Source organism: Carassius gibelio, chromosome A23, assembly GCF_023724105.1.
Source record: "Carassius gibelio isolate Cgi1373 ecotype wild population from Czech Republic chromosome A23, carGib1.2-hapl.c, whole genome shotgun sequence".
Lineage (NCBI taxonomy): Eukaryota > Metazoa > Chordata > Actinopteri > Cypriniformes > Cyprinidae > Carassius > Carassius gibelio.
In genome coordinates, this window is record NC_068393.1 from 19,759,884 (window position 1) to 19,783,143 (window position 23,260).

Genomic DNA, 23,260 nt, shown 5'->3' on the forward strand with positions numbered 1-23,260 from the left:
TAAAACCCACAACCCTTCGATTGGAAGTCCAACCCTCTAACCATTAGGCCACGAAGATACATGAAGCACAATATTTGTACATTTACAACAAAAGGCCTTTTGCTTGCTGAAAGTGCATAAAAGATAAATCAGACCACAGAAGCCATGTAGTAGATTCTGGGCATTTGATAATGCGGATAATTGAAATTAAGTTAAGGCAATAAAGTGTAAGAGGATATTAAGTAAATAGTTTGCTGTGCAGGTACTTCCCATTCGGCATTGTGTTTCTGGTGGCCGGTAAGATCCTGGAGATGAGCGACCCGTCTGCGATGGGGAAGAAGCTGGGCTTTTATGCCATCACTGTGGTGATGGGCCTGATTCTGCACGGCCTCTTCATCCTGCCCAGCATGTACTTCTTCATCACCAAGAAGAGCCCCATCGTCTACATCCGAGGAATCCTGCAGGCTTTGCTCATCTCACTGGCCACGTCCTCCAGGTACAACACACACAAACACACAAAGCAATCATATTCATCCTGTCAATCCCTTTAACTAACGAACGTCTACTTTTAAACTAAACTAAACTCAAATTTAACACAATTTCTGGTGGGAGAAGACCAGAAAAATTAGTGTTAACAAGAAATTTGATCAATTCCTCTGGTGTTTTATTTCCTGGTTGGATTAATAATATCAACATTTTTAAATATATGCACACTAACATTTAAAAGTTTAAGATTGTTTAATGCTTTTGAAAGAAGTCTCAGCCCGGCTGCATTTATTTAATGCAGTAAAAACTGTATTTTTTTAATTTATTTTTTTATTGTAAAATGACTTTTATTCCTGCAATGTGCAGCTGTATTTTCAGCGTCATTACTCCAGTCTTCAGTGTCACGTGATCCTTCAGAAATCATTCAAGGTCAAGGTCATTCGAATATGGTGATTTGCTGCTCGAGAAACATTTATGATTATTTTTATCAATGTTGAAAACAGTCGTGCTGCTTCATGTTTTTGTGACATTATGTTTTAGGATTCTTTGATGAGTGGAAAGTTAAAAAAAACAGCGTTTATTTGAAATAAAAAATGTAAAAATAAATGTAGAAACTGGTAGTTACTGTTATTTTATACATATATAAGGTATATAAAGTAAAATGACCCCAAACTTTTGAATATTTTTCTAAATATTAAGAACTTCAGCTCATTATTTCCATCCTGTTCATTTTATTGCCTTTGTGCAAATAATCAAGCTAGATTTTATAGAAATATATCTTTAAATTACAAAACAACATTTATTTTACTCCATAAACAACATGTTTCTCCCATCCCTGGGACAGGAAAATACATTACTGTATAGAGAGAGAGAAATAAAATTGCACAAGCTTGCATCCACATGTAGAATTACATACTTTTACCCTTCTGTCAAAGTCACTCTGCCCGTAACTATAGTCACGTTGCATCAACTAAAAAGAAAAGTGTCAACACACAAACACACAATGCAGGATATTGTCTCAGTACAAACAGACTTTTGTGTGAAGCTTTGTTGTTTCAACAGAGAAGCTGTTTCAACAGGTTGAGAAATATCTTCGGTCATGCAGAATTTGCACACCATCTTTATTAGCATTTTCTGCTCTTACTATGGCATTAAATATGTGGATTTAAAAATGGTAAAATATGTTAAGAATATAACTGGACTAACTATCGAATAAACAAACAAGAAAGTGTTAGAAGGGATCTCAAAGTGTTAAGAAATCAAACTTTATAGGAAATGTTTCTTGAGTTCCTTCATTCATGATTGCAGACTTGGGTTTTGGGTGAAACTGAGACAGTCTGAACTTGTAGTTTTAACATTAGATCCTTCTTCATTTTGCAGTTCTGCCACTCTGCCTATCACCTTCAAGTGCCTGCTGGAGAACAACCACATCGACCGGCGGATCATCCGCTTCGTGCTGCCCGTCGGAGCCACGATCAACATGGACGGCACTGCGCTGTATGAGGCGGTGGCAGCCATTTTTATTGCACAGGTCAACAACTACGAGCTTGACTTCGGCCAAATCATCACTATCAGGTACAAAATATGTCTTAACGATTAAGAATACAAATTTAGTTATTTGTAATTTGACATTAAAACATTAAATCTTTTATGTTTTAAATATATGAGAAATTTACCTATGTCAGTCAGTTATAGCTAACTAGCAAGTATTTCACAAATGCAGATCTTCACGATCCAGAGACTGAACGAGGCTCAAAAGATGCATTAATCCGGCTGTGTGTGATGCACAAAAGAGCGTTACGTAATAGCATCATTTATGCAATTAGGAAATGTAAGAGAATCTAGCAAATCTTTTTTCCTACGTCAAAGTGACCCTGTTAAAGAAGGAAACATATTGCATTGCTTTATTTAATTGATATTTATATATTTTATCTTATACCATATATATTTTATTTAACAATTTAATTTACAGACGATTTGAGGTTGCATTACTGTCTCAAAGTTAATGAATAACTAATGCATTTGCAAATATAAAATCATCACAATGCATGGGCAATATTCAAGCAATACCTACAATTCATAAATATTCTCTTATGTTTATCACCAAACCACAGTTTCATGTTGTGCTCATTATGAGCGACAAAGACATGCTGTTGATATTCACATGAAAAGATCTCAAAACCTCTTAGGTTTCATCTTTGCATTGATGAATCTTGAACGGATACGCTACAGAAGCATCTCGTGTCCTTAATGAAAACATTGTCATTGAAAACTGTTTCTGCCATGCCTCAGCTCTGCGTTTCGGTTTCTGTTACAAGTGTGAATCAGACACATAGCGACATTCATAAAATCAGTGAAAAACATAACTAATAGTCTATTCATATACACAAATCTTATTGCCATGTTTGATCTTGCTTTATTCCACACTTGCATGCAGGGTGTATTTGTTTTAGCCCCTATATTAAATGTTAAAGTATCCACACTGCTTGTTTAAGCACAATGCTAATGCACGGCAGAGTTTCTGTGACTATTTTTGCTGAAATCAACATTTATTGTGGTGCCCAATATCCTTGCTACCCGTGTGTTTAAATATACTCGAACGCTTGAACCTTCATCAGTCCAGTCTTGGAGAAAACCATCACAGCTGAGCAGTCAGTGTTCAGGCAAGGACATAGCACTGGTGACCATGTTCTTGCCCTGACGACATACTGTACACTGAAAACGGATTCAAGAAAAATCTGAAAACTGGGAGCATCTTCCTAGACCTAACTGCGGCTTACGACACAGTCTGGCATGCTGGTCTCCTGTTGAAACTATCCAAAGTTTTACCATGTTGGGTAGTAGAGGCTGTAGAAATCCTTCTCCATGACAGACGTTTTCGAGTACACATGGTAGGAAAAATAGCTCTTGGAGAAGACTAGTAAATGTCTTCTCCAAGTCTCTTCAACATCTATATTAATGATCTTCCAGCAACACAGTCCCTTCCAGCAATTCATCAGTGCCGATGATATCTGCATTGGGACCCAACATCGGACATTTGACGAGATCGAGTACATACTAAACAAGGACATGGATCTGATGGTGGACTTCCTCAATAGGTGTCGACTCCAACCCAGTGCAATGAAGACGCTATCTAGTATCTTCCATCTCCACAATGCACAAGCCAAACAGAAGCTCAATATCTCCCTCAAGGGCCATCGGATTAAACATGACCCAAAAACGACGTACCTATGTGCTACCCTGGATCGTTCATTAACAGATCATGATCATTTGCAGAAGACAGCAGCTGAAATCAGCTCTTGAAGTAATCTAGTCAGTAAACTAGCCGTCACTAGCTGGGGTGCAATGGTCCAGACACTGATGTCCAGACGCTGATGTCTTTTTATTTAAGAGAATACACAAGAGAATGTCAGAGCATCTTTTATTCTTCCCAGTGCATTATACATTGCGTGCGATCAAAGCGTGGATAGATGTTATTCCTCAGTGAAGTTTTTGCATGAAGGTTGGTTATCTGTCATTCATAAAATGCATGCAATTTGTGGAAATATATCCGGCCTATGATTATCTTTATAAAGAAGTAGCTCTTCCCAAAACAAAAAAAACTGCACCATGTATTTACTCTAATTTGGTCTTTAGATGCTACAGAGGTTGTTTGTGCTTCATAACTTTGTGTTTGCCTCATCATGATGTGTTTACCATGTTCTCCAGTATTACAGCTACAGCAGCGAGCATCGGTGCAGCCGGGATCCCACAGGCCGGTCTAGTCACCATGGTAATAGTGTTGACATCTGTCGGACTGCCCACTGATGACATCACTCTCATCATCGCTGTTGATTGGGCGCTGTAAGTATTGGATATTTAGGTGCAATTTTTTGTAAATTTCCATTAGAGGCTGATCGCAAAGAATCCGTTATAACAGTTTACTTCTGCTTTTCAATTTTTTTTATTTTTTTTTTCTACATAAACATACACTAGGTGGACATATTTGTGCAATTTGCAGAATAAATGCTTCATATTGAAAAAGCTATCAAGTTAGCTTTATGAGAGACCTTTTTTCATTACACTGCCATGTATGTTGAGCTTTTAAGTGTCCAAACATGTTCTGTGTGAATGGCATCTTAGACAGGAAATTAAATCAATGCATTTCACTCTTCAATGGTCACTATTATCATACAAATGTGTTTACTGTTGCCACATAAATCAAAGTTTTCAAAATTTTGAGTTGGACACCGGTTGGAAGACAAATAATCAGTCACTCTTGGACTTGATTGTAAATTTCCCATCATGCTTAAAACACATTACAGTAAGTTAATTTTAGCGTCATGTCTGTCTGTCCTCACCTCTTCAGAGACCGATTCCGCACCATGGTCAATGTGATGGGAGATGCTCTGGCCACAGGAATCATGGCCCATATCTGCAGAAAGGACTTCATTAAAGAGGGAGATGGGGTGAGTTACCTGGAGAAAAAAAACTGGCATACATTGAGAGCCGATCCTACAGTGTTTCCTCTACATTCCCAGTGTCCCCACATGATTTTGTGAGACTGTGATGGATGCACATTGGTTCCTCTAGTCTAGGGGGTTCTGTGGCCGGTATAACACAATTTTGTTCATTTTAAACTTAAAGGCATAAATCTGTTGCATTTTGAGAGCAGAATCAAGTGACTAGATCAATGTAGAAATATATGCTCTTTTTGTGTTCTAGTAGTGATTTACTTATATGTTGCATTGATTTGAATGTTATGGTAGGGCACAAGTTTCTCTATATTAATTCTCATAAAAGCAACAAATGCTATTCTGTCAAGAGCGGGGAGTGATTTTTTTCATTGTCTTTTGTTGTTCAGTTATCATTAACGCAGACACTGCCAAAATAAATAAATGCATACAGTGAAACTACTGGCAGGGTAAAAATTTTAATTAGTTCAAGTAAAAATTTGAGTAGAAAGTCCTTAGCATTGAGTCTTGTAAATTGTAAGTTTTGTTGAAGAAAGCTTCAAGTGCTTAAAGTTACATTTCTAAATTTGAAATTGTTGCTCAAAATGTAATGCTTATAATATATAATTATCATGCAAAATGACTAATGATAATGAATGAATAATGAAGAATGCAAAACTTTTCTGACTTTTGGACTGTATAAGCCAGTGAAGGTAAAAGTATTTTGGAGCCATTTCTGTGTTGTTTTTTCCCCCTCACACGTTTAGTGGACTTTTAGCCTTTTCTGAAGCAGGTGAACAGGCGAAGTACTTCAAGTAAACTATTGTGAATAGTTAAATAATTAAATAACACATTCAGTGTTATATATTAACACAATCACAATCACAACTACACACAAACATAAAGACTGAGTTTAGTCCTCCCTAGGATAATTTGCTGTGGGGGTTCGTGAAGTGCTATTCTTTGTAAAGCTGCATTGGAAAAATACAAATTGTGAGAAGCACTACACACACGCACACACACACAATCACAAAAATTTATGTGAAAAACATACATGAAACCGAAGTGGATTTCATTGATTTTTTTCCTTGACAAATAGGACAGGTCACTTGATTTGTACATTTCATACTCGCAAAGATATCTCAAGGATAGTGAGGTTTTGTAAATAAGGACAAACTAAGTGACGATAGGAGGGTTTGTGACTATTGAATGCAGATTTCGACAAACAGAAAGACAGGATAGTCGTGACAAGGTGGAAAAACATGGTTTTGAGGAAAAAAAATATGTCTATGTGTTAAAAATGGGACCAAAATAGACATGTAGGCATCCAATTTATGGAGAATGGCTTGGCAAACATTTGTCATGAAGGCATATGTACAGTACATCATATTCTGATGGCTGTTTCTAATTATTTTTCAGAAACGTAAGTGCTTCTGTGACAATCTTATTTTTCCACTCTTAGTTATTAAGTAGTCAATTTTATCCAAGAGCAACTTGAGGTTTACTTGCTTTAAGGACTACTTGACTGGACAAATTAGCTCAAGAGCAAAATAATTATAACTTATGGCTTTCTCAATAAAAGCCTGAATCTCGGTCTTTCTGAGATTTAACCCCTATCCCACAACACCAAAAGATGTTCAAATGCCCTCCCTACGTTATTCACAACAGAAAACCCTTCTGTAGCCAAATTTCAGCTCGCATCGATCACTGATGGGAACCACACACCCAAATCAAAGCCATCTTGAAAGTAATATATCTCTACAATGCACATGAAGCAAAAATGTACCTGAAATTTTACCCCTCATAAAAAGATAATTTGAGGCATTGATTTGAATGGACAGCTGCTCATTTTTGACAGACCCTTTGGACAGTTCTGTCTCTCACATGCGTGTACTGTAAGTGGCCTTGTGCTTTACTGTATAGCTGTTAAGACAAAAAACATGACAGCTATCAAAAAGACTGTAATACGAGCTGTGCAGCGATCCTGGTACAGTATTGTTTTAGTATTATTTATCTACTATTGTATGCCTAATCACAATTAGTGTCTTTTTTTTAACAACTTAAAAAAATAGCATTGTGTAGTTTTACTGGTTTACAAATATTTCGGTATTAGTTTAATTTTAGTCTGTAAGTACTTCAACTTAAGATTAAAATCTTACATTTTCAGTTCAGTTCGTTTTAATCTTGATTATTTAATATTTATATATATATATATATATATATATATATATATAATTTATTTCAGATTTATCTAAATGAAAAATAATGTTGTCAAAAACTTTTAGTTAATGATAACAATGTAGGATGACCTTGGTTCCTTCATCAACAATGAAAAAAAGATGTCAGCTCAAGTGCGGCTCTCATTAAACCAAAAGGAAGGTTTCATTTTTCAATTTGAAATAATTTCACAATATGTTATGGTCATAATAATTCAAATGATGATTAATTCAAAACTGGGGCATTTCAGTTACTTGTGTAACGGAGGCCAGTGGGTAGGTGCTGTGCAGGGAAACCTCAGGTAAACCTCAGCTGCAGTCTTTAGCCTTTGTTAGTGTGCTCACCTCCCATGCCAGAGACCAGGGTTTGAGACCTACTCAGAACAAGAACAAGGTGTGGCGGTTAGGACCCGGGAGAGAAGGGTTACATTGGTGCCATCACCCGGATGGGAGTGAGGTTTAGGGAAGCAGGTACAGTAGGTTCTGTGCAGGTAAACCTCACTCCCCTGATCTCAAGAGGTGCTGCAATCTTTAGCCTTTGTTAGTGTGCTCACCTCCCATGCCAGAAACTAGGGTTTGAGACCCACTCAGAACAAGAACAAGGTGTGGCGGTTAGGACCCGGGAGAGAAGGGTTACATTGGTGCCATGACCCGGATGGGAGTGAGGTATAGGGAAGCAGGTACAGTAGGTTCTGTGCAGGTAAACCTCACTCCCCTGATCTCAAGAGGTGTTGCAGTCTTTAGCCTTTGTTAGTGTGCTCAGCTCCCATGCCAGAAACTAGGGTTTGAGACCTACTCAGAACAAGAACAAGGTGTGGCGGTTAGGACCCGGGAGCGAAGGGTTACATTGGTGCCATGACCCGGATGGGTGTGAGGTTTAGGGAAGCAGGTACAGTAGGTTCTGTGCAGGTAAACCTCACTCCCCTGATCTCAAGAGGTGCTGCAGTCGTTAGCCTTTGTTAGTGTGCTCACCTCCCATGCCAGAAACTAGGGTTTGAGACCCACTCAGAACAAGAACAAGGTGTGGCGGTTAGGACCCGGGAGCGAAGGGTTACATTGGTGCCATGACCCGGATGGGTGTGAGGTTTAGGGAAGCAGGTAGGTTCTGCACAGGTTAACCTTACTCCCCTGGTATCAAGAGGTGCACTGGAGGCTGTAGTGTTTAGCCTCCTTGTTAGTGCACATGCCTCCCATGCCAAAGAACTGGGTTCGAGACCCACTTGGTACTAGAATGAAGAGGCGCTAAGGACACAGGAGAGAGGGGTTTCCCTTCCCGAGGCAAATTTTCGTTTAGTTCAAGCTTTTAATTTACTATTTCAATTTTATTTGAGCTTTATCTCAATGAATAAATATGTTCTTTAATAGTGTTATTTAACAATAACAACACTGTTCTGATAGTGGGAATCAAAATCTCTTTGAAAGAGATACAGTCCATTAGAAGAAATATTAAATTGCCATTATTTCTGTTTCTCCATAGGTCCCTCTCATCTGCGAAACAAAGCCAATGACTAACCAGGGTTTGCCGAACTGTCAGCAGAACAACGGTAGTTTCCAGCCCCCACCACCAGGGGGCAAACCTGAGCACATTCCCCCAGACGTGGCCCGTCTCATGCAGCTGGAAGAAGGGGTCCGTCCACCACCAGTTGATCGAAAAAAGCCACCCATACCTCCTCGGCACCTGAAACACAGAGACAAGGACCATTGTGCAATCGACATGAACGGTCTGGAGACTAATGTATAACGTCCACTGAAATGACGCAGACTGAGATCATTCAGACAAACGAACCACTTGCATGGGAACAGACGACGGGACATGTATTACTTCCTTTCCATTTTTCTCTGACAGGCGACATATGGTCTGACCCTGCACATATGGGCCACTGCCCCAGTAATGCCATTGTTGGCAGCACATCCCAGTTGACCCATTCAGTGCGTTAGATAATGCCAGGATGGGATGAAAAACCAGGTCAGGTCCACAACACCCAGCCTGCCTGCTTCAGTGGGTCATAACCCAATGTATTCAAGGCCTTGAGAGCAAAACTTTTCCTGTAGCATAATACAAGACTGTAAAAAAGCATGAGTGTAAATACAACATAGCTATGTACTCTGTGTTTTTTTATTTCTCAAGTTTATATATAATTTTATATTTTCTGTCTTGTCTTTTTAAGCAGCCCGTGTTAAAAAAAAAAGAAAAAAAGAGCTTGCAGGTGTGCGTGAAGATCAGTGTTGATTATGATATTGAATGTTTTATGTTATTTGATCTCCTCTCCACGTTCAGTGAGGCCCGTTCTCATGCCACATCTGTAAATCAAATATTCAGCAAATTATTGCTATAACTATATCAAAACCGCACTGAGTAAACCACTCAAGGTTAAAGGTGCTAACCCGGGGAAACTAAATATAGGGTTATCCCAGACATATATGGACTGTGCAACTAGAAACTAAATTTGCACATGTAATACGTCATGCACATTTTGGAAAGTGTGCTAAATTAGGCCAAAAACATACTTCGCACAAGTACGAAAACACAACAGAAACATAATATCCCGTTGAAGTCCTCTCCCTTACACCCTCAATACCATGTGCTGCAGCAAAAATGGCTGCTCAGTGCTCCAGGTGTGTGTTTGTTCTCTACTTCTGTGTGTGTGTTTGTGTTTGCACTTGGATGGGACAAATTCAGAGTATGGCCACATGTTACGTTCACTTAAATTTATAACCAACTAGCACCTCTTGTGGAAATACTGAGAATGCAATCCACGCCGGCACATACTTGTGTAGAGTATATTTGAGGCCTGGCTCTGCAGTCAAACGTGCTTGTGGTGGTCACTAATCTCTGCTGAAGTGCTGGCCACTCTCATTTGCGCTGATTACGAAGACCCATCTCAGTAAAGCTGTGGCACACAGGGCAGTTCATGGCCGGCTGCTGTCATCTCTCAGAGCTGATTAAAGCGCTCAGCTGTACTTACAGCTTTTCTCATTGACATATATACAGAGTGCTCCATGTGCTCCTTGTGATTAACTGAATTAGGTTTAAATCCCTCTCTTGATGTTTGACATTGATGCACAGCAGGGAAGCCATAATGTCCAGTTTCGCATTACATGAGTCATTTTGGAATATAAGTGGCAGCTTGTTACAGATGGGAAAAAAAACTGCGTCTTATTTTTCTGAAAAATATATTCATAAAGTTTTATGCATACGAGTGGTTCCCTCCATTGTCACAGGAAAACGTCTTGTGAGGACAGTAATGCAAGGGATCAGCTCTAATGCACCATGAAATAAAGATGAAATACTATAAGAGCAATACGATGAACAGTAAAAGTAAGAAAAGCTTTGCATTTATACATTAATTATTGCATTTATATAACTGATGCATTTATACTTTGAAGCCAGCTAACATAGCTGGTTAGCGAGTGTTGTTTTTGGACCCTGGGTATGACGCACTAAGGAACATCTGTGAACCAATAAATATCCTCAGATTATATCTGTACTGTAGATAATTAATGATAGAAGTCTAGGGCCAATATTTTGTTAATACTGTGGAACATAATGCATCAATAAAGCATTTTATACACACTCATTTGTTTGTGATGAATTGGGCAATAATGCATGGGACTCCAAATGTTTCTTTCCTTTCAAACAATTTATCCTAGTTTAATAAACATCACTAATAAATGTGTGGTAATACCCAAACCTTATTTAAACAATATGAATTATCGGCAGTATTTGCAAGTGCATAATGACAAAAACGAGAACCATAGCTCAAATCTGTGACCTGTTCAAAGGAAAAACAGCAGGACTCTTATGATAAATAAAAACATACAATCATGCTTAATTAGGATTGCAAAATAAATATAAAAACTGTACTTACCTTTTGTTGGGTGCTGTCAAAGGTTTTGTCCAAACAAACACGACATCTTGACAAGTATTTATCTGTCAATTGTGAAATTAGACGCTACTGTAAACTAATAATAGATCACTGAAAACATTCTTGCTTATCAACTATAAAAGGTTTCTCATTTGTTTTAATGTAGGCTTTATTCATGTTATTTCTCTCAGTTGTTATTTCTTAAGTGATTTCATTACAATTAAGACTGCAAAGTGTGAGCTGTTGAAGAGAAAGCCATAATATCTGCCTGTGCTCATCTGTTTCTCCTAACATTGACTATCACTCTACATAGACTAATAGTATCAGATACAAAAATAATTTCTCAATTATTTATTGCAACATAATTTGACATTAGCTTCAGTTTTATGAGAGACTGGATGCGTTCAGCTGATTTCCTAATGAACTGTCAGAAAACTGAATTGCAGGTCAAACTATTTAACATAGAGTGAATTGAGAACTTGTGTTTTCACTAGTTAGCAGTAAATCGGTTAGGTTATCTCACCTTTGGCACCAAAAAAAATAAAAAATAAATACGAATGAAAATGATGTCATAATTTTCCCAGGTTGTTCTAAACCTGCATAAAGTTCTTTCTTCTGTTGAACACAAAATAAAATACTTTGAAGAATGTGGGCAAACTGTAACTGTGAGCAAGATCTTGCATTTGCAAAATAATATGCATTTGTATAATATGTATTTGTCTACATATTTATTTTGCATGTCATGTGCAGTTACCCTGCTGCTTTACGTTCATTAGTTTAGAGAGGAAATTAACGTAATTAAAATCTTTCTGCCAGTTCATACACCTCGTCTGCTACACATAACCTTTCCATTCATTAAGCTCTGAAAACAGTTTTCTGAGAAAATCACCTGATGAATAGTGATGAGGAACAGCCTAAATGTGTCTCGAGAAGATTTGTGCTCAAATCATCCTTTACATGATGATGAGAAAAAAGATCAAAAGACTCGAAACTGAGCGTCGCTTCGCCTAAAAATAAAAACAATTTTTACTCGCCCTTATAAGGTTGCAAAGCTGTTTTCTGTTGAACCCAAAAGGCTAATTTTTGAATAATCTTCATGCAGTTTTTTCATATTGTTAAAGAACAGACTGAAATTGAAGCTGTTATTCATCAAAAAAAGTGTAAAACTATCAATTACTGTCCTCTTCCTCACACAAAACTATCCTATGATTTCAGAATACAGCTTTTTTTTCTTCATCAACCAAAAGTATTCCTAAACAGAAAATTATAATAAATACCCCAAGCCTTTTCTCTGGAGAAAGAAATTATAATTTCATAGTACAAAACGGTATTATGCATGTAAACACAATGAGCCGTAAACCGTGAAAAGAGCAAACACCACAAAAAAAATAAAAATAAAAGACAACCAATAAAGTCTTCCAGCATCCTGCACCAGATATTCAACTATATGACTTTTGTTTTCTTGCTGTTGAAGTAATAAAGCCATTTTTAATTGAAGAAGGAGAGAAATTAGTAGTAGCACAATTAATATTTTTCATTCTCACGTCTTACGTCATATTAAAGCATTCAGATGTAATTAATCAATGCTTCTGGAAACAATCACATCTTGTCAGCAGCCACAATGCATTTATAATTTCAACCTGGTTGTCATTTTCATTCGCTTTTTGAGTGGAGGAAAGGAATTTTGATTGTTTTTTCATCTGTGACTCATGAATGTCTCTCCTCCTCTTCTTCTTCGTGTGGTAACTCCTCCTCCTCGTCCTCCTCCTCCTGCTCTCCTGCGTCGCCTCGGTTGGGAGAGATGTTACCGTGGCCGATGTCCAACACCTGAAGCCTGGACAGGTGAGAAAAAGACTCCTCGGATACAGAATGAACTGAGAGGCGATTAAACCTGAGGGAGAAACAGGTGCAGAAAGAGTTAATGCAAAGGAGGCATCACATAAAGGCTGATACAACACAAGTGAAACCTGCAAATCAAATTCAATTTGGAAGACATTATCAGGCAGGCCATCTCATTCCGGTTTGAACATCGAGAGCAGCGAATTCTTAGCAAAGATGAGTGGCTTCATCCTGAAACGTATTATGTTCTCAAATCAAAGCGGGAGTTCAGCGAGGATGAGCGGTGCTCCAGTCCGTACTGTTATAAATAGACTAGCTAAATTGATAGAAAAGTTACTCTGACATGGGTTGTAATGGCTCATGCATGTCCATTAAGAAACGTCCATCGAGTCCATGATATGGCCTGTCCACCTGAGACTGAGCACGGAGTGTTTTATTGATGCACATAAATCCATCTTTTTCATTTCCTTCCGTTTCTTTTTTGATGACAGAGACAGATCAGACAGGACATTATGTGCAAGAGGAATCTGCCTTTCCCACATGAGTATTAGGTTTGTAATCAACTAAATATCGCAATTGAACATTTTTTGGTTTTTGTTTTTTCACTGCTGTTCTTCTGCCAAAGTGAATGAGCATTTCTCATTTTTGGACGAACCACTGTTCCCTTTCATACTGCTCCTCCACAGTTGCATTGCTTTATTATTATTTTGTTCTTGAATATTATAAAAAATCCTGAAAGTTTATAGAATAAAGAACAATGTCTACACTTGTTAAAAAAGGGGGGTTAATTGTACGGTTAATTCTCTGCCAGGACATGAATGGAGTGCAAAATTAAAAACTATAGGTAAAACTATATAAACCCTTTATGTTAATATAATATGCACATTCTTTCCATTTTATAGTCTATTAAAAAAAATCACTTTTTTGAATAAAACACTTTTCAGCATTATTTACAACAAATAAATCGCTGATCTGTGCACACAAACAATCAGAGTTGTGTGAATCTGTTCAGATGTACAACAAAATGCTGATAGCTATTCAAAAATAAACTCATTATAAAATCCAACAATCCAAGAAAACCACGTTTACAGATTACAAAAAGTTTTCATTTTGAGATTTTGATCTTGTCTGGTTTTTATCCAGTTTAGACACCAAAAATAAAGAGTCGGTGTCTGCTTGTGTTGGTGCTTGTCTAAGATCAGAACAGCTGTATAATGTGTTTCCATGCAAAATCATTTACATGATCATTTGCATCATAGTGCAATCATTTACAGCTCATTTACATGAATCTCATCTATTCCATAATTATCTAAATGTGGAGCAAACACACATTTATGTGTAATGCATATGCACTACTGTTCAAAAGTTTGAGGTCAGTAAGAAAAAAGAAAGGAACACTTTTATTCAGCAAGGATGCATTCAACTGATCAAAAATGACAGTTAAGGCATGATACAAAAAGAGCATAAGGAGACTTCTTTCTATTTCGTTTTAAGGTTTTAACTGAAAATCGTTAATGGAGTGGGACGCCAGCTTTATTCCTAGCGAAGGAAGCCAAATACACCAAAGTAAAGGATCAGCGAGTCACCTGAGGAAGATGCCTTTGATGTTGGGTGTGTTGAGGAAGGCTGTGGCTGAAACAGAGCTGATTCTGTTGTTCTGCAGGTGAAGGAACTCAAGAGACTCGGGCAGGTCAGAAGGAATGTGTGACAACATGTTACCGGAGAGATCCAGCGTCTGAAACACACATGAAACGCGTTTAAGCATCTTCTCTCTTTATATATCGAAGGGAGATATGGCCAAGCCTTTGAAATGGGAAAATTGGACTTTACAGTCCAGCAGAATCTTTCCTTGGCTGGAAACAACACTTATATATAAAGAAAATGAAATAAACTATAAAAATCTGAAGAAAAATCCAATAAAATTATATATATATATATATATATATATATATATATATATATATATATATATATATACATAAAAGATCAAATAAAATATAGAAAAAATAAAAATATATACAGTTTATTTTCATGATGTCCACTTATAACATTAGTCAAGGATACTTGCACAAAAACAGCTGTATTCTTGTTGATCACTTGACAAACTTTACTGCATTTTTCTATACAGTATGCATTATTTATTAAGAGTGTAGGGTTTGCTCTTCTTATCCAGCTGATAACAGAAAAATTAGTTTAGTCCACAAAGGCAAAAAAAAAAAAAAAAAAAAAAAAAAAAAATTATATATATATATATATATATATATATATATATATATATATAACAAAACAGTGAAATGAAATAAACTATAAAAATATAAATTAAAAATATAAAACAAAGTGATGAACAAATAATGACAAATAAAATGAAATGAAAAATAAACACACAAAAAATTTTACATTCCAGATGATCATTTTAGAATGATTAAAATTATTAAATATATTTTTCTATATATTTAATATTCATGAGCCCATCAGTATGTCAGAAATTATCATGTTTTATATTACTAGTAGTATTTTTTACAGAAAAACCAATAATGTCTCAAGCACCTCCATAAGTCCCCAAATTCTCTAAGCTCTGTAAAATGCATTTATTCATTTCCATTAATACACGGTTGCCACATTTTGTTTTAATCAAGTTTGTTCGAATCATAAAACGTCTTGACTGACGGATGATCTCTCACCGTGAGTGCGCTCAGCTCCTGCCAAGCTCCCTGGTAGATGGAGTTCAGCTTCAGATGATTGTTGGTCAGGTAAAGCTCTCTCAGCGAACTCATTCCCATCAGAGCTCCTTCAGGTACCTCATCCATCTGATTGTCCTTCACCTTCAAAACCCGGAGGCTCTTGGGAAGACCCAACGGCAGCGTCTGGAGCTTGTTTCCCGACAGATCCAGGGTCTCCAGGATGCGGAGCTTCCTGAAGGCCTCTCTGTGGAGCCTGGCGCTGGTGAGGCGGTTGTAGCTGAGGTTGAGCTCCGTCAGGGTGTAGAGCGTGTTCAGATCGTTGCGTTCGATCTCGCCGATGAGGTTGTGGAGCAGCATGAGGGTCTTGGCGCGGCGAGGAAGTCCGCGGGGAACACGCTCCAGAAGGTTGTTGTACATGTGGACGGTGTGGAGGCGTTTGAGACCCTGGAAGGCGGTCGGATGGATGGAGTCAGAGCGGAGGTGGTTGTTGTGGAGGAGCAGGTACTCCAGATTTCGGATTGGCTTCAATGCGTTGGCGGAGATGCTCTGGATGGAGTTCTTCTCCAAGTGCAGCAGGATGAGATTTCGAGGAAGCCCGAGAGGAACACTGCTCAGGTTGTTATTGGACAGATCCAAGTATTCCAGACTGTTCAAGTGACTGATGAGAGAAGGCAGGAGATTGTCCATCAGTTACAGCTCAGGAGAGAGCCATGCAGAAGAAAGAGTGCAAGGTAAATTATGTTTTATCTGGTGTATTCAGTCTGCTGACCTGAAGGTAACGTTATCCATGCCATCATTACTCAGGAAGTTGTTTTGCAGATAAAGTTCCCGAAGATGAAACAAACTATCAAACACACCTGCGGGAATCTTCTCTAACTTGTTGTTCTACATAAAATGAGACAAAAATTAAATAAAATAATAGTAATCACACTTCCAATTGTTTTTGAGGTGCATTGAGGCAATGATGCCATTATTTAACATATGTTTTGTATTTGTTATGATGACCTTCTGCTATTCTTTGATGTCACAAATGAACAAATCACATTAAAACGTATCACACCAGGTTCGACGTTAATGAACCAATGATATTTGCCATTATTGACATCAAATGTCATTTAATTCAAATGTGGTGCATCAAGACTAGTAATGCATTGATATTGACTTGAATTGCATATCTATACAATTTAAAAGAAAAAAAGAAGAATATGCATTAAAAAAGAAGAACATTTTAAATAGATTATTATTTTTATGTCATGGATGATATTTTAATATTACAGTATTGTACTACAACCAAACAAACAAACACATAAATACATACATGCATGCATACATTTAAACTTAGCTGGAAGATATTGTATGAACAAATTTAGTAATCATTATCATTATCGTGTGGCAGTGAGGACCCGGGAGACAGGGGTTACATATGTGAAAAAATACCACTTTAGACTGTTTAATGCATATTTGTGTTCGATGGAAGAATGCAAATGGTTCAAAATAACATGGGAGATGAGTACGTGACTGAACTTTCTTTTTTTCATCATTTTATTAGCCTCGCAGTGGTCTTACCTTCAAATGTAGGCGGTAGAGGGCAGTGGGCAGACCCTTAGGGACATAACGGAGGAAATTACTGGACATAATGAGGATCTCAAGGTTGTTCGACCCATTAAACATGTTCTCTGGCAGACCGGCATCTGTTAGCTTGTTGTTGTGGAGATACACTGACCTGAAGCACAGCACACAGCCGTTAACATGGAGTCACGAAGCAACACATAAACATGTCGAGAGAGCACTTTGGGCTTACTTCAGAGCCGGCTTCTGGCCGAACGTGTCGGGGTAGATTTTAGTGAGCTGGTTAGCAGCGAAATCAGCGCTGACCAAAGAGGGAGGGAGGTGTTTGGGAGCTGCTGTGAGCTGTGAACAAGTTTAAAGGACAATGTTGAAACAAGTCGGTCATTATGGCAAAATAAACACAATGTGGTGGAATGAACTATTTACATGGACTGTCACTGAATAAATAAATGAATGGGTGTGAAGGATTGATTCAAGCTGAAATTATTTATGTCAGAGAAAAAAAGGGAGCTGAACTAGCAAAGATAAAGTTTAGAGCTGGTCAATTTTTTATGTCTCTTTTAATATATTTCCTGCTCACCTAAGCTCACTTTTCTATAAAAATAAAAAATATTTTTGCAGTTTGAAATAGCTGTTTTCTATTTAAATATAATGTAAAGTATAATTGATTTCTGTGATCAAAGCTGTATTTTCAGCATCATTACTCCAGTCTTCAGTGATCCTTCAGAAATCATTCTAATGTGCTGATTCTGCAGTGAATGGGTGCCGTCAGCATCATTATGCTGTTTGGACTCTCATTCTGATGGCACCCATTCACTGCAGAGCATCCATTGGCGAGCAAGTGATTGAATGCTATGTTTATCCAAATCTAGTTTGATGAAGAAACAATCTCCTCTAAATCTCGGATGGCCTGAGGAAGAGTCAATTTTAAGCAAATGCTCACTTTGGGTGAACTTTTCCTTTAATAGATGGGTGATAGTGTTCCTGAACAGCTGTACAGAAATCAACAACAACAACAAAAACTGGTGGCAATCGAGGATATGTGTAGACATCATGGTCAGAACCAAAGTACAGAAGTAAAAACTACAGAATATTTCATAGACAACGAACATGAATATGCTTTTAAATGCCTCAAACAAGCTGGAATCTCTTGCATGTATTTTAAGCCACGAAGTTAGCAAACTTGGCCAAATTCGCTGATTCAGTACGGCAAGAATGCATGTTCGACAGCAAACACTGACATCAGCGCATGAGTTTCTGCCATTTGCTTTGGCTTTCATTGGTGCGTTTTTGTCTTGCTTTACCAGATTACAAAATCAGTGTCAGATAAAATCTCAGTAGGATCTCTTTCTCTTCTCATCATCCTTTTTTAAGTCCATCAGCGACAAATCTGTCCAGCGCACACTCTGGATGTCGCCGGGACCGCTTTAGCACCCATGGCCTGGGGCGCACTGCTGGGTGATTAACGCGGAAAGTTGGCATGTGTGAATGTTAAAGCCTTGCCATCGCTGATACCAGCTGGCATAAGACGAGTCCACTGACGGAACAAGGGATTGAGGAGAGCTCAACTGTGCCAAACTGGCTGCCAATAACAGAACACGACTGACTGTCTCATGACCAACAAAAACAGCAGGTCCCTCCAATCAGGGTAATCAGAGCTGGGAAAGGCTTCGGTCTTGGAAAACGAATGTTAGTGAGACACTCTCAGGGGCTGTGACGAAACCCCTGGCCTCTAAATAATTTTTTTTTACAACAATAAAACAAGGTTTTATTTGTCAAAACAATTTTCTTGTTTTAAATGTCGCAATTAAATCACACCACAGTCTGATTACATGATGAATGGAAACATAGGTTTTGTTTTAATTCACTGCGAATATGCTAAAACACTGAAAACGAAGATGTCCCATTTGTGTTCTAGATGTGAATGGTTCTTATTATATGCATGAGTGATCAAAAGCACCGTTTTCACCAGCTAGAGCATAAAACAGGTGAAAATCTCACGAAACCAGACTCTACAAACCAAACTAACAACCATATACTCATCTAACAAAAATATGTTCTAGGAGCAATTTAATAATGTGCCTATTAATTTCTGATTGTCCTCTGAACTTTCAAAACATACAGTATTTTACATGTTTCATGAAATCATTTGAACATTAAAAGAAAATTCCATTGTGTTGTTTTGCAAACATTCTGCAAATGTTACTTTTGAATGTTCTTTGAACATTCTGAAACAAGTAACATTCCATAAAATGTTAGACGAATGTCCAACTAAAACATTTCCGAAAGAAAGTTCCACGAATGATGTTTAACCTTAAGTTTAACATTCTATTCGCGTTACTGGAAAAAATGTTTGACAGAACCTTGCCAGAACATTAACCAGTTTTGCAAATGTTCCCTTTTAGCTGGGTAGTATTATGCTGCATTAGCATTAGCATTAGCAACTACAAAGCAATGCCATGGCGACTACTCTAGCATCATGGCGATCAGAAACTTTGGAGCAAAACCCTTTCTTGAAATTATATGTGAACTTAAGGGAGAAAATGTCTCATTAAACACAAATCATGAAAACGTATTAGCCTGTGATCTGCATTAGTTTAGACACACACACACACACAGAGAGAGAGAGAGAGAGAGAGTTTGAGAATAAACAATGATGACTCACCTTATTATTTGCCAAGTATAAATAACTCAGTCTTTCCAGAATATGAAACCCTTCATCATCAATGCCTGCACACACACAGACACACACACACACACACACACACACACACACATACACACACACACACACACACATTATTGCTTGATATGCAGCAAATACCTTAATTTCATGTTTAATTTCAAGAATTATTGATGTTCATATAAACTATACATACATAAACACATTCTCTGCCATTCAAAAGTTTGGAGGTTTTTTTTTTTTTAAATGTTAATATTTCTCTAAAAATGTTAATAATTTCTCTTCTGCTAACCAAGGCTGCATTTATTTGATCAAGTAAAACCAGTAATATTGTAAAATATTATTACAATTTAAAATTACTGTTTTTCTATTTTAATATATTGTAAAATGTCAATTATTCCTGTGAACAAAGCTGTATTTCCAGCATCATTCCCCCAGTCTTCAGTGTCACATGATCTTCAGAAATCATTCTGATATTCTGATTTACTGCTCAAGAAACATTTCTGATTATTATCACTGTTGAAATCTTTATATTTTTGTGTAATCTGTATTGCACTTTATTTTTCAGGAACCTTTGATGAATAGAAAGTTCAAAAGAACAGCATTTATTTGAAACGGAAATCGTTTGCAAACATTATACAGTAAATGTCTTTACTGTCACTTTTGATCAATTTAATGGATCCTAACTGAATACACGTAAAACAGCATGTGTGTGTGAACGACTTGAGAGGATGCAAATAATATCAGAGTTTCATTTTTAGCCAAATTATTGCTGATTATCTGCCAAAACTTTTCCACTTCAAACAGTCATGTTGACCACACATGCAGGAAAGAGTGCGATCCAAACCCTTTCCTTCTGCATCGCTCCATCCTGCTCTCTCTTTCTCTCATCCTGACCCTCTGTAACAGATTATTCTGTGCTGTTTTTAGCCGCTGTCCTCCGCTGACCCTCTCATCAGCCGTACCTTGTGTGGTGAGCCGGTTGTTCTGTAGATTTAGGGTCTCCAGCTGCTGAAGACCTGACAGATGCTCCAGTGTGACCTCAGTGATTTGGTTATTCTGGGACAGAACAGAAAACTAAATCATATTTAACCTGTTACAGCATACTGCATCGCATTAGATATGCAGATTTCTAAGGCCTCTAAGTGATCAACATGATCAGTTAGTGGCTGGAAAATCTACTGCATGCCCTCTGTCATTTGATTGACAGTTTGGTTGTTTTTTGCAAGTAAAAGGTCTTTTATCATCAGCTTGTGCTTCACGTGTCTTTTAGCTGTGAAATGTTTACTGATGTTCACAAGGGAGACACAAGAATAGCTTTTATATTGTTGGTAATATTTCAAGACAAATACTTAGTATCATACGTGATTATCCAGACATAATTTTTCATAAAAATAAGAATTTAAATATTGAAAGTCATATTATTGGAGATATAAAGTGACAACTGATATTAATATAATTTTATGTAAGTATCTGCTATATACTGTTATAAATATCTCATTGGTTTCCATCAGAATTTCATATTCATTTTTGGCCTTAAAAATATCAGTATCTGCATCAGATTGCATATTTTTGCTCAGTTTGAGTATTTACAAAAAAAAGAGGTGTTTTTCCTCCTTATTCTCACGATATCATTTTTGAGCCATAGAACCCTGATGTATCAAATGACACTCAAAAAAATAAAAAAAAAAAAATCTTCCTAACTTTTTTTTTACTTTAAAGGTTCAATAAACTTCTCCATTTGAAGAAATGTGCGTCTTCTGGAGCCATTATTTTGCCTGCTTTCAAATCTTAATTGCATTTCCATATTCAAACTAGTGCATAATTATCCCTCATCAGACTGTCATTCTTTAAAAAAGAATTATTTATGTAAAGAATTATAAATGAGTTGAGTTGAAGTCTCTATAGCTCAAACAGTATAAGGATGCCTTAATACATTGCATCAAGTTTGTTCTTAATTACATTTACATTTTTTAAATAAAGCAGACTTTTTTTATACAAATATATATATATATATATATATATATATATATATATATATATATATATATATATATATATATATATATATATATATATATATATATATATATATATATATTTGGCTAAGAATATACCCCAGAGACTTAAGACATTTAGATTCTACCAGTCAAAGGTTTGAAATCATTTAGATTTTTTTTATGTTTTTCAAAGCGGTCTCTTCTGCTAACCAAGGCTGCAATTATTTGATTTAAAAAATACATTAATTAATTAAAAATAAAAAAAAATAAATAAATAAAATATAAGCTGTTTTCCATTTCAATATATTTTAAAATGTATTTAATTATTTACTTAGTAAGGATGCATTAAATGATCAAAATATATTGTATAGACATTTATAATGATAGAAAAGGTTTCTATTTTATTTCATTCAAATAAATGCTGCTCCATCAAACTTTATTCATCAAAAAACTCTGGATAAAAAACAAAAGCAGCAAATCATATTTCATGATTTCTGAAGATCATGTGAGACTCAAGACTGGAGTAATGATGCTAAAAAACACATAAATATATATTCAAATAGATATCTTCAAATTGTATTAATATTTCACAATATGACTGTTTTTACTCATTTTCTATTCTAATAAATGCAGCCTTTGCAAACAGAAGAGATTTTTCAAAAACATGTAAAAAAAATCTTACATATAGAATTTGTTTATAAACGAGTGACATTTTGATTTATGAATACATTCATCACCAGACCTCCCAAACTCTTACATCCCAAACATTTCAGATGCTCACTGTTGATAATTTCTATCAGAACATAAACAAGAAGCAAATTATTCAGGAAAAGCGTCTGTAAACGACCCCCTCACGCACCTGCAGGGACAGCTGACGGGTCTGTTGGGATAAATCCTGCGGGAATTCAGTGAGACTAACTCCATTACAGTCCACCGCTCCATCCCCGCTGCAGCTGCATTTCTCCGGACAAGATATCTGTAGCTCCACATTTTTCACTGTTCCGGGTGGGTCCTCTGCCTCTCCATCCTCCTCATCCAGCTGCAGGTCTGTTTCCGCCTGACCTCGAACCAGAGTCCATCCCAGCAGAACCAAACACAGCAGCTCCAGAAGGCCGCACCGCTGACCCATGGCTTCCGGGCCTCGATGCTTTCACTCGGACACGAGATCTGTGCTTACAAATCCAGTTAGAAACTTGTGACCTGTGATTAAAAAGAGTTTATAGGCTACTTTCTGCATTCACTATGTGACCTTTCTAGAGAGATTTCCATCTGGTAAGTGTGTTTATATGGTTAAAAACAAGAAGGGATAAAGGGACAAAAACCTTTCCAAAAAGAAAAGGGAAAAAAACGAATAAAATCTTTTAAGATCTTAATTATTTTTTATCCAACTTTTTCTTCAATATCTCTTAACTCAAATATTTTACATAAAATGCATCCAACAACGAATGATTTAATTAAATGTATATGTTTATTAATATGTTTACTCTCATTTTTCAGCCACAAATGTA

General features: G+C 36.9%; 2 protein-coding genes across 4 annotated transcripts in view; one reads left to right on the forward strand and one right to left on the reverse strand.

Annotated features, from left to right (window-relative positions):
- LOC127944342 (excitatory amino acid transporter 5-like) overlaps positions 1-10,692 on the forward strand; it is a 44,275-nt gene extending 33,583 nt beyond the window's left edge. Inside the window, exons 7-11 of the mRNA XM_052540220.1 lie at positions 242-475; positions 1,846-2,040; positions 4,174-4,308; positions 4,814-4,913; positions 8,592-10,692. Coding sequence (XP_052396180.1) covers positions 242-475; positions 1,846-2,040; positions 4,174-4,308; positions 4,814-4,913; positions 8,592-8,855 — 928 coding nt within the window. The 3' untranslated portion in view covers positions 8,856-10,692. The remainder of the gene's footprint in view (positions 1-241; positions 476-1,845; positions 2,041-4,173; positions 4,309-4,813; positions 4,914-8,591) is intronic.
- A 1,550-nt stretch (positions 10,693-12,242) lies between these two features.
- LOC127944910 (podocan-like) overlaps positions 12,243-23,260 on the reverse strand; it is a 17,343-nt gene continuing 6,325 nt past the window's right edge. For 2 of the 3 annotated variants that reach the window (XM_052541328.1, XM_052541327.1), the window contains 9 exons: positions 22,612-22,952; positions 20,718-20,811; positions 19,735-19,799; positions 17,302-17,411; positions 17,067-17,223; positions 16,270-16,385; positions 15,501-16,158; positions 14,406-14,554; positions 12,243-12,871 (listed from right to left, as the gene is read on the reverse strand). In XM_052541328.1, coding sequence (XP_052397288.1) covers positions 12,688-12,871; positions 14,406-14,554; positions 15,501-16,158; positions 16,270-16,385; positions 17,067-17,223; positions 17,302-17,411; positions 19,735-19,799; positions 20,718-20,811; positions 22,612-22,881 — 1,803 coding nt within the window. In that variant the 5' untranslated portion in view covers positions 22,882-22,952 and the 3' untranslated portion in view covers positions 12,243-12,687. The remainder of the gene's footprint in view (positions 12,872-14,405; positions 14,555-15,500; positions 16,159-16,269; positions 16,386-17,066; positions 17,224-17,301; positions 17,412-19,734; positions 19,800-20,717; positions 20,812-22,611; positions 22,953-23,260) is intronic. The other variant, XM_052541329.1, reaches the window with a different exon arrangement.